General features: G+C 36.5%; 1 protein-coding gene across 1 annotated transcript in view; it reads left to right on the top strand.

Annotated features, from left to right (window-relative positions):
* The window catches only part of LOC115222342 (mitoferrin-1), a 34,693-nt gene extending 26,836 nt beyond the window's left edge, over positions 1-7,857 (top strand). The window contains exons 3-4 of the mRNA XM_029792533.2: positions 140-196; positions 4,058-7,857. Coding sequence (XP_029648393.1) covers positions 140-196; positions 4,058-4,608 — 608 coding nt within the window. The 3' untranslated portion in view covers positions 4,609-7,857. The remainder of the gene's footprint in view (positions 1-139; positions 197-4,057) is intronic.
* The last annotated feature ends 11,327 nt before the right edge of the window (positions 7,858-19,184 follow it).

Raw genomic sequence — 19,184 nt, 5'->3', positions numbered from 1 at the left:
GCAATAAAATTCTCTTTTTAATTTCTTAACGAGCATTGGGTGATACTTGAAAAGGTTCAGGCTTTGAATTTGTTATATTGCATCCTAAGATGTCATTTTCCTATTTTTAATTTTAATCATATTTCATTTTACTCTTCAGCTTTTGCCGCTTGTGGAGCAACTCTTCTGCATGATGCTGTAATGAATCCAGCTGATGGTGAGCATTATTTGTTGTTGATAAACATTAAATGGTTTTATTTGTTTATTAAACAGATATAATTATCTAACTTCTTTATCACTCTATGGTCACCACCTATTATTTTCTACATTGTTATGTTTAGAGCTATATTTATCCCTTTAGCATTTAAACTGGCCATATCTGGCCAAAATATTCTACCTGTATTATGAACAAAGTGGCCAGATTTAGCCTCTCACACCAACCCTATGTTGTTCTAAAAATTAACTGTAACCTCATCAAAATCTCAAAGCTACAGGATAATGCATGATTAATTCAAAACAATGTGACTAAATAAGCATTACTTTTGACAGAATAATGTGAATGGTAAAGGGTCATCTTTCTATTTTTACTCAGTGATTCATTAAGAGAAAAAAGATCCTGCATTCAGTCATTCATTGATGCTACAGCGAATATTTTGTTCCACTCTGTGTCAATCTAGTTTTCTTACATACTAGAAAGAAAAGTTTTGTAGTAATAAAATAAAAACAGTAGTTTGTTAATTAGCCAGATATTTCAAGTATTCAGTGTGGAGAAAGGTTTAATCAAAGTTGAAATTCAAATCATGGAGCAAGATTTGAATTTCAACTCAAAGAATCTCTACTTGTATCATAGAAAGTGAGTTGTATAAAATATTATATGTTATAAAATATTATAATAATCCAGGTTTCTCGGTGCACTGGGCCACTTGGTGTTGAATAGGTATACTATTAAATTAGTATCTAATTCTCTCACCCTTATTAATTAATTATATATATTATATATATATAGTACAAAATAAGATAGGGGTTATGAGTTTAACCCACTATGGGATATCATTTATCCAATATACTTGTTGGTAAAGTACCCAAATTCTTAATACATAAATGTTTTTAATTGCAATGCAATTAATTCATTTATTGTATTAAATGGGTGAAGGTAAAGAAATATTTTTACTGTAAATTTATAATACACATAAGAAAATGCAGAAACAAATTCAGTTTATATAAGCATAAACTGCTGTTATAGAGATAAGTTTCAACCATGAAGATTGAAATATACAGGAACCTCACAGGTAGTGCCTGCTAAATGATGCGATGTAGAAGGGACATAACTCTGTGTCTCATACGAAGAACCATGCCATTAATCATTGTATTTTGGGGCATGCCAATCAGTTTGAATCGATCTTTCCCCTAGCTTTATCCACCAAAGCAATTGAACTCAGTGTGTAAAGTTGACAAAAGACTTGTCGATTTTAGAGTGCTCTTAATGTTTCCAGCAGTTAGCTTGAACTTATTTAGTCGTAACTATTCACAAGTAGCCACACTTTGCTTTCGAAAGTTAAGTGTTTTTAACCTTGGGTACATTACTCTTGCTTCACTAGTGACTTGAGGTAAACCACTACTATTTCAACTAGAAACGTTAAACTGCACCAGTTTGCTTATCTGCCGCTCTTAATTATTATTTTTTTTTGTTGGCTGTCACTTTTGAGCTTTTAAATATATATTTTACATTTTTATTTTGTTTGGTATGATGTATTAAATGAGCCAAAGGTTTGATTTTTAGCAATACATATGTGCACTTTGGTACACATGTATATTACTGCCACGTCTCACTGCTATAGTTTTGTTTTGTATTAATACATTTAATGTCTTGTATTTTGCAACTTAAGTGAAGGGTAATTTTAGTAGTAGTGAATCTTAGCAGTATTCACATGTGTTTGAAATAACCCCCTTAGTTTGCTTTAAAACAGTAGATTGTGTATTGGTATAGGGTTTCTAATGTAGTCTTGACTATCCCACATGCACCATATCACTGATACAGCTGGATTGGGCTTTGATTAAAGATGCTGTTATCCCTAATCTTATCACATTATTAAATTCTGTTGATAGTGTGCAACAGGATGAAAAAAATCTACTAAAATCTATTGACACTTGTATTTTGTAGATAATGTTAAGTGTTGCACAGGCACATTGGTTGTATAACTGTGTTCATGACATTAGTAAACATTAGTAAAATACATTCCTCCACTGACCTGTTTGTGGCTGATATGAAGCTGTAACTATAGCAGTTTTCATATAAATATTAAAAGTGACAACCCTACTAAGGTGGGATAATTGGTATAACTCTAAATTTAATATAATGGTACTATGTTAAAAATGTTACACAGTTTAATTTGCGTCCCCACAAATGATAGACATCAGATGAGAGAGTAAATAGTCATCATTTTTATGTCCAGTTTTCCATGCAGGTTTGGGTTTTACAAGTATCACAGTCTGAGTCTTTGTATAGATCTACTGCTCTAAGGGCTACATCTCACTTGTTCATTCCATTTTTGGCATAGTTTCTAAGGTTAGATGCCTTTCCTATTGCTAAATACTTCAATGTACTAGGTGCATTACATCATACTAGCACCATTGGAGAGATTGTTTTGACCATGGTAATTCTAGAGTCTGAACTGTCCTAATCCCAGCAAATAGAAAAGATGGAGTGAAACATGAAAGAGAACCTGAGTGAATGCATGATAACCTCTTGTTACACATTAGGAGTAGTAGTAAGTGATAAATAAGAGAGTTAATGAAGGGAGAAGAATGGTATGTGGAGACCTGTGGCTGAGAGAGAGAGACCATCTCCACCACCATCATTTTTACATGTTTCTCCATGCTTATATAATTTAGGTGGATTAACACTCAGAGTTGCAACCTTTTGTTTTCTCCTTTGTGAGGTTCAGCCTCTTGAGATTAGTCTTTGCAACTTCATCCTCTGTTTTCTTTGGTCTTCCTCGTTCACATTCCATCCACGTGGAGTGCTCACATTTTTTATTTATACAACTGCTATCCTTCATATGCATCACATGCATGTATCATTGTATTCTTCTCTTTTGCACGCTACATCTTGTTTCTCTTTGTACTCTGTCCATGTACATTAATATTACACATCCAGTAGCGCATGCTTGCCTTATTTCATTCCAATCAATGCAAATCCTCTGTACACAAGCATTGTACAATGTCCTTCATTCTGAAAGAAGCTCTTTGTTATCATCAGAGGTACTAGCTCCTTGAACTTTTTCTACCCCGTTCTTATTCCAACAACTATGCTTTCAGAATGCCTACCTCCAGTGCTTATTGAATCACCTAAATAAGAGAAACTGTTTATTCAATAAGCCTTCTGACTATTTGAAGCAGTTTATGTCACATACTCTTACTGTTAACTACTCCTGTGTATCTGTTACATACAAAATCTATCTGTGATTCCACTACGCCTCATATGCATCTATAGTCTACACTAGCTGCTCTGTTAGAATCCCAACCTACTCCCTTTCTGCTTATCAAGCTTGTCAACTTTTTTGATGGCCATGGAGTCCTCTTTCCTAGGTTTACTTTGAGGCCTCCTAATTATAGGCTTTGTTTAGAAGTTTGGAAGTTTTTCTATAAATCTTTGACTTATATGCTGTGAGAAATAGGTCATTAACATGCAAAGAGTTCCCACAAACAACCAGTTTTAATTTCTTCTGTTATGATGGATGAGAACTGAGTTTTGAATTAGTTCAATTAGCATTGACCTCTTGCTAACCATGACCTTATTGACTGCACTTTCTTAAAAATTCATTAACCTTTTTTGGACTAGAGACTAGGCTAAATTTGGAAAAGGATATATACTGCACTAATTTGACCCAAGATGAATAGAAACCTACTTACATCAGTTCAATTGATTCCTTCACCTACAAATTTATATAACCTTCTACAATATTTATTGTAATAAGCATTTTCAAATTGTATTTCAATTTTATTAATGTTTTTTCAATTTTCTTTTTCTCTTTTCCATCTGCTCCTGATCTGCTGGCACCATGATTTCTCCTCGAAGTGATTAAACAAAGAATGCAAATGTTCAATAGTCCATATCGGAACTGTTCTCACTGTGTTTTTGTCATTTTAAAACAGGAAGGTGTGCGAGCCTTTTATCGTAGTTATCCAACTCAACTAACTATGAATTTACCCTTCCAAGTGATCCACTTTATGACATATGACTATACACAAGATTTATTTAACAAGGAACGTAAATATGATCCTAAATCTCACGTGGCATCTGGTGCATTAGCTGGTGCCTTAGCAGCCATTCTTACAATGCCTCAGGATGTCTGCAAGACTTTACTGAACACTCAAGAACATTGTGCAAGAAAGCACTCACCTTATATCTCAGGTTTGGCTACAGCTTTTCGAACTGTTTACGAATACCGCGGAGTCCGTGGTTACTTCCGAGGTGTTGTACCTAGAGTCATATTCCAGATACCAGCCACTGCTATTTCGTGGTCTGTATATGAATTTTTTAAGTTTTTCATCTCTCAAAAAACAAATGAGAAGTATTTTAATTCACAGAAAGTTAACCAGATTCCAGTTCATGCTTCATCAAGGTGATAAACCTGGCCAATAACTACATAAACTAATCTTTTTGACGAGAGAGAGTGAAAGAAAGAGAGAGAAATAATAAAGGTAACATCTGTCTGCAAAGTTTTAAAAACACTGATGCAGGATTATCATTTATTTGAATATTTGGCTAGCAAGAAATCATACTGTTGATTTTTTTTTTTTGGATTTTTTTTTTTTAATGAGCAAAAAAAGTATGCAGCAACAACAGCAACAATAAAAGGTCTTGAATGAATTTCTAAATTTTAAATTAAAAACAAATACTCCATCTGTTTTGGGAAAAACTATGTATACTTATATGTACATATAAATATGGATGTGTGTATACTTACATAAACACATGCATGTATGTATATACACGTCTACTTATGAATGTGCATGTGTATGTATGCGTACATATGCACATATCTGAGTGTGTTCGAATTAATTTAAATAATTTTTTTAAAAAGTTAAATACATAAAATATAGATAATACACTTCTTGCCTTATTGTTTTCTGGGTCAATGTTTACCAGTTCTACCATTGTATTCACATGTATGGGTATGTTTTACCTTATTAAAGTTGTGTTAGTTTATATACATCTGCTATATTATATGTAGCTATGAAACATTTCTATAAGGATACCAAATTTATAAATCAGTTAAAAAAAAAAAAAAATCCCCTAATACTGCTAACTAGTCCATTGCTCATAGTCTAATTATTCATTGTATTAGTCCATGGTCCAACTCCTTGTTTTACTAGTCCATGGTTCACTTACTCACTCTCTTAGTCTAGTCAAACACTAACAAGAGAGTTGTTAGCTAGAAATAACAACCAACCCTCTCAAACTACACATTAGCTTTTTAAAGAGAGAAGGATGTATTGAATAATGTCATCTTTTACTTGTCTGGGAAAAAGATAAGTTGAAAGTTGGAATGCTGAGCTGACCCAAGGCTAAATAAGAATAACTAGTCTAATTACTCATTAATTAATTTTTTTTCCTTATTTATAACTTGAGGAGATATTTATGTGTGTGTAGAATGTTTATATGCAGTAGGTTTACATGGTGTTGACTGTTTGTAAGGGAAATTTTGGCAAAATGAAACTCTATCTTCAAGAAATGGACTAGTTACAACATTCAGATTGCTTCAGCTATGTTTGTGTTGTTGCCATACGAGCAAGCATCTTGTAGAACATGTCCTTACACAAATCATGGTTTGTGTGCTGTTGCTCTGGTGTAAGGTATTGGCAGATATTTGTTATGATATGTATCTGTTGTGGTTGGCTTGTTTCCTTGCACATGGCTTTACTGTTTCCTGCTGTGCCTCTGTTACATATCTTCTTCACTTCCTTGGAGGATGTGGTGGCCACCTGCTGCCATTGGAAAACATTTGAGGCGTAAGAGCTACTACTTGATTTTGTTGTGGTGGTCACTGAACAGGTGTTTGGCTGGCAGTGAACACTTGACAGACAACTGATAAAGACCAAAGTAATCCAGTTGTCCAGTTAGAGTAGAGGATTACATAGCTGGCCAAGTCACATATAGATGCACTATGGTTTCTGTTAGTACTTTGTAAAATGAAGTAGCAGACAACCTGAGCTTCACTGAAACCTTACCAGACATTCTACCCCTTTAGCAGCTCTGCAATCTAGTGCAGTTGGATCTATCAAAACATCAGACATCATCCCAATCTGCAGTGGGGGGTGAAGATAATGCTCACTCTATACAGGTGGATGTATTTTTGCATGCGAGTGCATGTGCTGAGTCTTTGTAATTTCTCAAAAGTGATATCTGTCAGTTATTGGTGATCACTTTCGTCATGCCTCTTGGACACAGCGTTGATCATACTCTAACAGAGTATGTATACTATTCTCTGTACAAGTTTTGGGTCTGAAACCTTGGAAACAATGTTGCATGAATCTCTCAATTTGTTATGGGTATGTTTATCATGTGCTTCAGGGATGATTCAATTGGAAACAACTGACTTATATACTTTTTGTTATATCAGATCATTTACAATAATTAAATGCTGAAACATTTGTTCAAGCATTTAATGGTCAGGTTAGTTGAAAATAATGACTTATTAAACAATTGTTTATATTTATTTGGTATAAATGTCATTGTTTTCAATGAACTTGAGAATGGTCTTCTCAGATAAAGGATTGTTCCAAGTATTCAATATATACACATTTCTGCAGAGACTCAGTTATATTTACCTGTCTCCATTACTATTGTGTTCATAAGTCAATGATGGATCCTGTACATGGTTGCTTGGCTTGCTAGATATAACAGCCAAATCTCTCCTAAAAGATAGGATGGTCAGAGTTGGGTGCCTTTGATTATAAGGTTGTTTGACTTGGGGCTAATTAACATCCACTTTTTATACTTCTTGATAAAAGCCTGCCATTAAATTAGGGCAAAACTTGACTCATTTTGTTACTTGTTCTGTATCTGACATTCAATTTTGTAAATTATCTTCTGAAGACAGCTTCTACTTCTTTTATTTCTGTATCATTTAGGTAATCTCGTTAGCTTTCTATGATTCTTTTTTTTTTTTTTCATACTTTTCTTGGATTGAATAGTTTTTACACAGTTGAAAAATATTTGAATAGATTTTTATTTTTATCACTAGAATTTTATAAATTATATGGCAGTGTCTATTCTTTGCAATAGTGCTAATTTCTTCAAATATCAGGTCTTAGGATATGCCTAACTTTACACTCCTTGTGATATGTTTAAGTGTATAGTCCTTCATTTAACTTAAGTAAATCTTGAGATAATAATATTTTTAAAATTCTCCATAATATAAAGACATAATGTGAAATGCTATGTCATTCTGATTGGATTGAGTAGATAAAAATGAATGTTGCACATACTACACACACACACATACACCCTCCCTTGCAGAGAGGCAGGTACCGTTTTTGTTCATATCTAGTTTTGCCCAACATTTCAATGTGTTTAAAGAGTGAGTCTGTGAACGAAACCCTTTTGTTTGTTTGCTAAATAACTTGCTCAGATAATCCTCTGCTTTGTGATCTGACATTTCACCATTGTTTTAACTCTCTTATATCCAATGTCAATTTGTTGCATATGAAGTTTAGGGGAAGAAGTGTGGGTGAAATATTAAAAAAGCAAAAAAAAAAAAAAATTGAAACATCTAATAGAATTATTAATTGTTATCATTTTCTTGTTCAAATTTTACTCTCGTTTGGAAGTTTATTTTTTTTTAATAAACACTCAAGATTCAAGGAATTAAATTAATGTAGTTCTTAAATTCAGTATATAATATTGTGTGTGCATGTGTGATAGCCAAGAATGATGGTTGGTGTTTACTGATGTGATTTTATTTACTCTCAAAATATGGATTCAAAAAGAAAAAAAAAATGACTTTCATTTTTACCACATTTGCATGATTGGTACCATCCATTGTTGCAGTATGTTTCTAAAGCTGGATGTCATTTCTACAGATAAACCACTAAGCCATGAAGTGAGATTTTCATCTTGGCAAACGGAAGCATCAACATTTTGATGTTCACTCGTATGAGGCAGATGAAACTTGTTGAAGCAGATTTTTTTCCAGGTGGATGCTTTTCCTGTTGGCAACTCAGGTTTCCAAGCAAAGTAATATTATCTTCTGGTTCACAGAAGGCAGAAACCTAGGCTATTACTTGTATGATGCTGATGCCCATTTACAACTACTACCTCAAGACAAGGAGACACAAAATGCACCCATATATATATATATTTTTCCCTCTCTCTCTTTCGGAGAGGCACTGAGCAGCTATACGCACACATACACACACGGCAGTAACTTCCACCTACCGAATTCAATCACAAAGCTCCGGTCGGCTCGGGGCTATAGTGGAAGACACCTACCCAAAGTGCCACGCAGTGGGACTTAACCCGAAACCATGTAGCTAGGAAGCAAGCTCCCTAACCACACAGCCATGCCTATATATATATATATATATATATATATATATATATATTATAAACAAAAGAAATGAAAATATTGTTGATAGTGATAAATTTGTACTCTACAAAAATATAGAGTAACCCATAAGATTAATGTAAAATTGTTTTTTATTATAAGTAAACGTAAAAACAAACATTAACACATATACACATGACAGACTTATTTCAGTTTCTGTCTACTAAATCCACTTACAAAGCTTTGGTTGATACAGGGCTATAGTAGAAGACATACGAAAGCACACAAATTGTTGGAAAGCAAACTTCTCACTCACACAGCCATGCCTGCACTTCAAGGTAAACTAACTTGTCTCAGACGCCAAACACAATGGTTGAGGCATCATTCTGACTGGGCTATTAAATCAGCATCTTAATTTTATCATTATATATAATTGATTTAATTCATTCAGGGTATAGTACTTGTCTTGTTTCAGCCACAACCACTGGAGTCAAAATATGCAACTATCCTGAAATAATATATTTGAGTTTTGTAAGTTATATTGATATTAACCAGTTGGACACTAATATTTGTTTATGCTTCTTATATGAAAACCAATTATTTAAGAAAGTTCAGTATGTTTAATTGTGGTGAGGTATTGAATGTTATGGGCTCTTACCTATCTTTTCAGAATGAGGAAAATCAATAAAGTGTTAGTACTTTTGTTACAGCAATACAGTCACAACCATTTTTGGACGAAGGGCAAGAACTTAAGATATTAAGATTTTTACTTCTTTACTCCGCAAGAAACTTGTTACTTCTGACATAAATCATCACAGCTTCATTTGATTCTCCTAAGTTTTAGGGACATAAACCAACATCTGTTAAGTGGTGGTGGGACACTTTCAGTTTCTGTTGACTAAATCCACTAACAAGGCCAGGATTATGGTAGAAGACACTTGTCCAAGATGCTATGTAAGGACTATGTGTAATTTGTCCTATCGAAATACTCTTCTCTTTCAGTTAATTAAATAATAATGAATTTAATGACAAGTTTTTCATTACTCTCTCTTTCATTCTCTTACTTGTTTCAGTGATTTGACTGCGGCCATGCTGGAGCATCGCCTTTAATTGAGCAACTCGACCCCGGGACTTATTCTTTTGTAAGCCCAGTATTTATTCTATCGGGGTCTTTTGCTGGACCGCTAAGTAACAGGGACATAAACACACCAGCATTGGTTGTCAAGCAATGCTAGGTGACAAACACACACATGCATATATATATATATATATATATATACGACGGGCTTCTTTCAGTTTCCATCTACCAAATCCACTCACAAGGCTTTGGTCGGCCCGAGGCTATAGTAGAAGACACTTGCCCAAGGTGCCACACAGTGGGACTGAACCCGGAACCATGTGGTCAATATACAAGCTGCTTACCACACAGCCACTCCTGTGTCTATTAAGCAAATTTTATATAAATTATCATGCAGTTTTGATGGAAAGTTTAAACTACTGAGATCACTTTAAAAACTTGCAGTTAGTATTGAAGGACTATGCATAATCTCAGAGTTATGTATAGCCCAATTAATTAGGAACAAAACCAGATTTGATGAAATTTGGTTTGGTATTCTGCCAAGGAGAAGCACTACTGTCTAGCAGTCTGGAACACCTCCATTGATTGTGGATGTTCTAAGTTTGTGGCCTTCAGTAGAGTGTGAGAGCTAGCAAAGAATTATTGTCGATAGCTGTGAAAAAGAAGAGTACTTTTTCTGGCATATGCTTTGAGGTACTAAGCCTTCGCACATGTCAGTGAAAGCAGGTATAGGTAAATATGCATAGGCTACTCAAAGCTTACAGTCTCCTTCTAATCCCACAAAGTCTTTAGGGGCAAACCACAGCCAAACTGAGGGTTGGGGGCAGGTGTGGGTTGAGCAGTCATAAGATATTGAAAGTAAGTGACACCTGTATATGAAATACATATATAAGTGCTTATGTAACTAGATATATGTAGACTAACATAGGTTCCTAAAACAAGAAACTGTATGTATGGTTATATGGACATCTATGTAAACCCATTTATTTGCATACACTCATAGCAATCGAACATGTATGCATGTGTTTCCAACTTTAAGGTGGGGGGGGGGTATGTGGAACTAGTTTTAGCAGGCACTCATTTAGTCTTTGCTTATATAGGCCTCCAGTCCACATTGATGTCTCAAGCAGCGGATTTAAGAATCTATTCATGCAATTGGTATTGGAATATGGGTATGACATGTCTCTTGCTTTATAGTACCCTAATTCAAGATATAAATACTAATTTCTTAATCATATGAAGTCAGTTATCATGATTGAGCTGTTTCATTGAATTAATCGCATTATATTTATTACTTGACTTTTGAAGGACAACTTGAATGGAAATAAACCTGTGTTATAATGTATTCCATTTGACTACAAAGCATTTTTGCCAGCAACATTCGCGCGAGGATGTTGCCAGTGCTGCTGGACTGGCTCTTGTGCATGTAACACATAAAAACACCATTTGAGTGTGGCAGTTGCCAGTACCACCTGACTGGCCCTCGTGCCAGTGGCACATAAAAGCATCCAGCTGTAGAAACTGTGCCAGATCAGATTGGAGCCTGGTGCAGCTATCTGGCTCACCAGTCCCCAGTCAAACCGTCCAACCCAGGCCAGCATGGAAAGTGGACGTTAAACGATGATGATGATGAGTTCAATAAAGGCAACAACGCAATGGAAAGTGTGAGGAATATTAATGCAGTAGATGGGGATTGGAGAATAAGTGTAAGCCAGTGTCAATGGTGGTTCTAGAAATTCCGAGTCAGAAACTACAGCTTAGAAGATGAGCCTAGTCTTGGAAGATCTGTAGAGCTTGATGAGAATGTACTACAAATCCTGGTGGAACAAAATCATATCATAACTGTTGAACTAGCAGAGAAGCTTGGATTTGGCCATTCAACTATTCATCGACACCTGTGTGCCATCAGAAAAGTCAGCAAATTGGGTCAGTGGGTTCTTCACAAACATCTGAACCTAATTGTGTACAGAGAGTGAATGTGTGCTCTTTGCTGTCATGTATCCTGAAAGACCCTAGGTCTGGCAACAGGACTCTGCACCATGCCACACAAGCAGGAGAACCCAGTCATAGCCATCAGACAATTTCTGCAACCACATTTTGCTTCATATGTTCAATAAAAGCAACGGAAAGCGCAAGGAATATTAATGCTGTATATGGGGATCAGACAATAAGCGTAAGCCAGTGTCAGCGGTAGTTTCAGAAATTCTGAGCTGGAAACTACAGCCTAGAAGACGTGCCTCATCTTGGAAGATCTGTAGAGCTCAAACAACCTTTTTTGTACCGAATAGTGACTGGTGACAAGAAATGGGTTCTCTATAAAAATGTCAAGCACCAAATTTAGTAGGTAGGGAAAGGATAAATACAGGCACCCCAACATAAAGAAGGTCTTCACCCACGTAAGGTGTTATCTGTTTGATGAGATATGAAATGTTTAGTCCATTTTGAAATTTTAAAACCAAACCAAACGATAAAGAAGATCTGTGAGCAGCTTGAGCGGCTTAAGTCAGCGCCAGAAGAAAAACGACCATCTTTGATTTCAAGATGAAAGGTGTTCTTCCTCAGGATGATGCTCAGCTACATTCAGAAAGGATGACATTCCAAAAGCTGGAGTAGTTTGAATGGGAAATGATGCCGCACCCACCATATTGGCCAGACATTGCCCCATCTGATTATCATTTATTCCAGTCTTCAAAATCATTTGGACGGAAAAAATATAAATTCTGTAGACAAGGCGCAGGAGTGGCTGTGTGGTAAGTAGCTTGCCTACCAACCACATGGTTCCGGGTTCAGTCCCACTGCGTGGCATCTTGGGCAAGTGTCTTCTTCTATAGCCTCGGGCCGACCAATGCCTTGTGAGTGGGTTTGGTAGACGGAAACTGAAAGAAGCCCGTCGTATATATGTATATATATATATATATGTATGTGTGTGTATATGTTTGTGTGTCTGTGTTTGTCCCTCTAGCATTGCTTGACAACCTATGCTGGTGTGTTTATGTCCCCGTCACTTAGCGGTTCGGCAAAAGAGACCGATAGAATAAGTACTGGGCTTACAAAGAATAAGTCTCGGGGTCGATTTGCTCGACTAAAGGCGGTGCTCCAGCATGGCCGCAGTCAAATGACTGAAACAAGTAAAAAAAAAAAAAAAGTCAGAATAGTACTGGAGGAATATTTTTTTGTCACAGATAGATGGAAGAGCATTGTAGAAAATGAAGGAGAGTATATTTTAGATTTAAAAATAACTTTATCTTAATTTTGAGAAATAAGTGTAAAAAAACTACATTATTTATGGGATGGGCTTTTGAACCTCAAGGGTATAACCCTGGCACATGCCACCATCTCTGTTGTCTCTTCCTTTACTCAACCATCCCATTTATATTCTGATCCCTGTTCCTTCTGGGTATGCCCGGCATTTTGCACCATCTCTATCCTGCTGTCTCCCACTTTCTCTTCTGCACTTCCCTTAGGTTGGATAACTGTGTATTTCCTTTGCGGCAGCACACATGTTTCTGCGTTCATTCCTGATCTCTCTCTCTCTCCCACTGGCTAAGCTTGTACTACCTCTACAGCAAGACACCTGTATCTGTCTCACCTTTCATACACAAGATCACCTCCTCCCCTCTTGAAAGCTTTTTTTTGTCTTTCAGGTACTTGGTGACCTTGTCAGTTTAGGTGCCACTTAAAAGCCCCCAGTCCACACAGTAAAGTGGTTGGTGTTTGGAAAGGCATCCAGTTGTAAAAACCTTGCCAAAACTGACCTCGCCTGTGCTTGTGTTATGTAAAAAGTCCACTCTGCTGAGTGGTTGGTGTTAGGAAGGGCATCCAGCTGTAAAAATTCTGCCAAAACAGTCACAGAAGTCTGGTGCAGGCTTCTGCCTGGCCAGCTCTTGTGAAACCATTCCACCCATGCTAACATGGAAGGTGGATGTTAAATGATGATGATGTATATTTATATCCATCACATACTAGCATGGAAAACTGACATTAAATGATGATCACACACATATATAAATGAGGGTGTGCTGAAAACTTTCAAGCTTTGGGTAAAAGAAAATATAGGGGATCAGTTAATTATGATTTTATTCAACATATTCCTCTCTCAGATTCACACATTGCAGTAGTCCTTCAGTTTTTCTAAGCCCTGTAAAAGAACTCAGGTTGGGCCTCCAGCTAGGCCTTTTGCGATACCCTTAAGCCAGGAACTTTTCAGCCCTCCCCCCTGTATATGTATTTAAATTACAGAAATTGTTTTCATAACAGTTTGCTTGGTTTCTAATTGGTGTTGAATCATTTGGCTAATGCTTTATGTATTAATCTCCTCTCGTATCTCAATGATATATAATAGATATATGTAATTTTATGTTCCAAAAATTTTGCTATATTTCCTAAGCTATTTTTAGATCCACTCACAATGCACCAACCAGCTGACAACATCGTAAGTCCTACTTTATGGTGTGGACGGATATACTTCCCTCATCCTAATTCTATAGAAAAGCAAAACAAAAATTCTATTTTTCATATTAAAAGCTGTCTTCCTATTAAACAAATAAGGGAATGGAAGTATTACAAATAATGTTTTGTCTTTATCATCTTCATTTTTAAGATAGCTGAATGTTAGCCTGTTTCCTACTCAGCGGTATAAATAATCTATCAGTTTATTGTTATATTAGTAGTGGTTTGGTCTAGCTAAGGCTTGATATTACAGAAAGGAAAACTTAATTTACATTGCAATAGAGGGGAAAAGCCAAGTCCATTTAATGTTGAGGAAATGGTTAAAATAGAGAATGAGTAATAGCTGTGCGTGGGCAAAAACATGGCCACATGGTTAAAGGATTCACTTTAGTACCATGTCTTTTGTATCAGGTTAGACACTCTTTTGTCACTCTCTGTCAGACCTGGCTGTGGTTAAGAAGCTTGCTTTGCAAACATGTGGTTTCGGGTCCAGACACTTACCTCTGGCAAGCGTCTTCTACTGTAGCCCCGGGCCTAATAATGTCTTGTGAGTGAATTTGGTAGGCAAAAACTGAATATGTGTATTTGTCCCCTTTCCATTGCTTGACAATCGGTGTTGGTTTGTTTACATCCCTATAACTTAGTGGTTCAGCAAAAGACCAATAGAATAAGTACTGGGGTTGATTTGCTCAACTAAACCCTTCAAGAAGGTGCCTGAGCATGACTGCTGTCCAATAACAGAAGTAAGAGATAACAATAAAAAAAAAATGATTAGCTCATTGGAAACCTGTAATCCCAACAATGCCATTGTTTATAAATTGTAATATAAAATAAAATTATTGATGTGATTTCAGTAAAATTCAAACTGCAAAAGTGTCAAGCAATGGAGTGGGGACAAATACATAAATATGATGAGCTTCTACACAATTTCTGTCTACCAGATTCACTTACAGGACATTGGTTTACCCAGGGCTATATTAGAAGACACTTGCCAAAGATATACAATTTTTTATTAAAATTTTGCTAATTAACTTCATGATAGTTGATATCACATTTCACTTTGTATTGATACTATGGAGTTCTAGTATTTGATACAGTGGCTGTGTGGTTAAGAAGTTCAATTTGGAACCTTGTAATTAGGGATCTGGTTACACTACATTTATGTTGGTTAACAGTCTATACTATAGCTGTGATTCAACTAACACTTCTGGGTGTAATTAGTAGAGGGAAACTAAAAGAATATCTTTTATTTGTTTCAGTGGCCATGCTGGGGCACCAAGTTGAACAAATCACCCTGTCCTTTTTTTTAAATCCTGGTACTTATACCACTGTTTGCTTTTGTTGAACTGCTGAGGTATGGGGGATGTAAACAAACCAGCACCAGTTGTCAAGCAATAGTGGAGGACAAACACAGACTATATATATTGTCAGTGGATCATATTTCCAAAAAAGCACACTCTAAAGGATAGAACGATATAGAGTGACCAATGGCTTCACATCCATAAAGCGATAGCAACGCCAGCACTACAGTTGGGATGACTACTGCAACATTAACAACTACAGCAATATCACCAGACCCATGCTCTGTAATAACCACTGATGATAGCTCCAACAACTTCAGGCCCAGAGCTAATGGAAGATACACCAGAGGTATGAACACAACCAACACTCAAGTTCAGAGATATATTGGGTTAGCTGGAACTACCTTTAACCCTTTAGTGTTTGTACTATTCTACCAAAATTAATCCTTTTTTATCCACATTGTTTTGAACTAATCATGCATTATCTTGTAGCTATGAGATTCTGATGAGGTAGCTGTTAATTTTTAAAATGATATTGTAGGGTTGGTGGGAGAGACCAGATCTGTCCAGTTTGAACATAAAACACGCAGAATACTTTTGGCCGGATATGGCCGGTTTAAATGCTAAAGGGTTAAGTAATGCCTGTACAACTACAGGTCCTCTTTTAGGGTTCCGGAAAGACATTATGTCACATCTCTGGCTAGTCGTGTGGCACCTTAAAGATGAATGAATCCCATACGCAATTAAATGGAGGATTATAGAGCATCTGGGTTCCTATATAAACAGGATGATGCAAGCTTTGCATAGCAGAGCAAGCAAAGATCCTTAAGGACTCACTGGACACAAGGTATCGCTTAAACTCAAGACATGAGATCTATAGCCCCTGCCCTCATTTCAAATGCTACATGTTGCTGGCGTGAGACTCCCTGTTTGTCGATTAGAGTTGCAAAATGTTCTTGCAGACCGGAAACAACCTAAGAGTAGAGTTTCCCTCTTTGCCCTTAAGGTTCATAAAATTTGCCAACTAGACTGGTCTAAGGGAGATAACTTATCCTATTTGAAGCTCAAACTATATTATTCTTTTGTTTACAAATTAACTGACCTTAACGGTTTTCTACCTCCAATTTGAAGAGAGGTTATATGCCCTCCACCATTAGAGTCCGACGAGTTGTCTCTAATGCTAAGTGTTTTAAGGATGCAAAAACCATTGGTCACTCTATGACTGGACATGAATTTAACTGCATGTGAATATATATATATATATATATATATACACACATGTATATATACATATGATGGGCTCCTTTTAGTTTCTTCCTATCATATCCACTCACAAGGCTTTGGTTAGTTCGGAGCCAGAGTAGAAGACATTTACTCTAGGTGCTGTGCAGTGGGACTGAACTTAGACCCATGTGGTTGGGAAGCAGATTTCTTATCACAACCCCATGTCTGCAAAGTGGTTGGTATTAAGAAAGGCGTCCAGTTGTGGAAACCATGCAAAAGCAGGCATTGAAACTTGGCACAACCCTCTGGTTTGTCTGTTCATGTCAAACCATCCAACCATAGAGAAAGGGACATTAAATGATGGTGGTGGTGATGATGATGATGTGTGTGCATGGCTCAGTGGTTAGAGTGTTGGGCTCACAGTCATGAGGTAGTGAATTCAATTCCCAGACCTGGCCATGTGTTGTGTTCTTGAACAAGACACATTATTTCACATTGCTCCAGTTCAATGAAATGAGTTGCAATGTCACTGGTGCCAAGCTGTATCAGCCTTTGCTTTTCTCTTGAATAACATTGATGGCATGGAGAAGGGAGGCTGGTTTGCATGGGCAACTGCATAAACTTTGTTTGGACTTATGCCTCCGAGGGTAACTTTCTAGGTGCAATCCTATGCTCATTCATGACCGAAGGGGGTCTTTACCCTGTGTGTGTGAATGCATGTTTATGTAAATGAGTTTATATTTCACCATGTCACCCTGTTTCTGCTATTTGTAATTGACAGTGTATGTTTGTAAAGGCTGTGTTGTTTGCATTCAGTTTTTAACCCATAGCATTTAAACTGGCCGTATCTGGCCAAAATATTCTGTTCTATGTTCAAACTGGCCAGTTTTGATCTCTCACATTCATCTAACAAAGTCATTCTAAAAGCAAACAACCACACCATAGAAATCTTGAAGCTGTTAGATAATGCACAATTAATTGAAAATGATGTGAATAATTATCACTTTTAACAGGATAATTTGAATGCTGAAGGGTTGAAGTATGTCTGGGCTTCTTCATATGTTGCCGTATTTGTAAACAAAAGATGCGTTTGGACAAGGACATTGTTTCTACTTCTCTGTGTAGTTATACCTGGGCTATTTGTTTGTTAGACCGGTAGATTTTTACCTTGCTTGGAAACAGGTAAGGGTTGGTACCAGGTAGGGCATCCAGCTGTAGAAAACTATTCCAACAGTCTCATCTGATGCTTGTAAGCACAGAAAAGTTGACATTAAAAGGATAACTTTGGTGAGAATCAAATGTAATTAACAAGCCAAACTGCATGGTTTGGTTGATCTGTTAGAAGCAGTAACCAAATCACACCTTGCTTTGGGGAGGCACATTGGGAAGGAAAAAAAGATGAGGTGGTCACTACAGGAATGCTTTTGATAGTGTCTGCTTGATAGAGATAACTTAGAGTTAAACAACTTGTAGCTGATGATCAGCTGGTGTTAGATGTTCCTGTGATACATTTATTTCTTGACACTGGCAATCATCTAAATGAAATCTACCTGTGTCGACTGTATATTTAGTAATCATTACTTAATCTTTTACTTGTTTGTTATTAGGCTGCAGCCATGCTGGGGCACCACCTTGTGGAAGTTTTAGTCAACCTAATCAACCTCAAATCTTATCTTTTTAAACCTGGTACTTATTATGTTAGTCTCTTTTGCTGAACCGCTAAGAGATGTGGGACATAAACACCAGTTGTCAAGCAGTTGTGGGGTAACAAATACATATATATAAATACAATGGGCTTCTTTCACTTTCTCTCTAACAAATCCACTCACAACGCTTTGGTTGACCCAAGGCTACAGTAGAAGGCACTTGCCGAAAATGCCATTCAGTGGGATTGAACCCAGCATCATATGGTTGGGAAACAAACTTCTTACCACACAGCCATACTGGCACCAGTTATCTTGGTGAAGTAAAGTAAATACAATCTCAAGTCCTAGGACTCAGAGCCAGTTACTTGGTTTCCATGGCATATAAGTGACCAGGATCACAACATACTCCCTGAAAGGGGTGTCAGTCCATTGAGGGTTACTCATTTACAGCTGAGTGGATTGGAGCAATGTGCTCAAGAACATGATGCACTGCCTGGTCTGGGAATTGAAACTATTGTCTTGTAATCATGAGAGCAACACCCTACCACTGAGCCACACACCTTCACACTTTCGTGAAGGCTGCATTATTAACCTGTTCATAACACTAAAACATGTCAGTGTTGGCTTCTGTACTAGTCAAAATAATAAAAATATTAGTTATTGACTAATATTTATTTCTTCACTGCATAATTATTTTTGGTTAGCTTTTTAACAATGCATAGATTAAATACTATTTTCCAATGCGATGGAATTTCATGGTGTTATAAAAAAACAAAAAACAAATGTTCTTCAGAAATCGTTGGTGTTGGGACATTTCCACTCAAGTACCTAATTGTTTTTGCAGTCAACTTGCCAGAATTGCAGTCAAATCTCCTTCAAATTATACTGTATTGTCTTAAATAAACAAAGAATACATTAGATAATGTAGTCCTAGGTACACTGTGAAAAAAGGAAA

This window comes from Octopus sinensis, linkage group LG2, assembly GCF_006345805.1.
Source record: "Octopus sinensis linkage group LG2, ASM634580v1, whole genome shotgun sequence".
In the NCBI taxonomy this organism is placed as follows: domain Eukaryota; kingdom Metazoa; phylum Mollusca; class Cephalopoda; order Octopoda; family Octopodidae; genus Octopus; species Octopus sinensis.
This window is presented reverse-complemented; position numbering and strand designations above follow the sequence as displayed.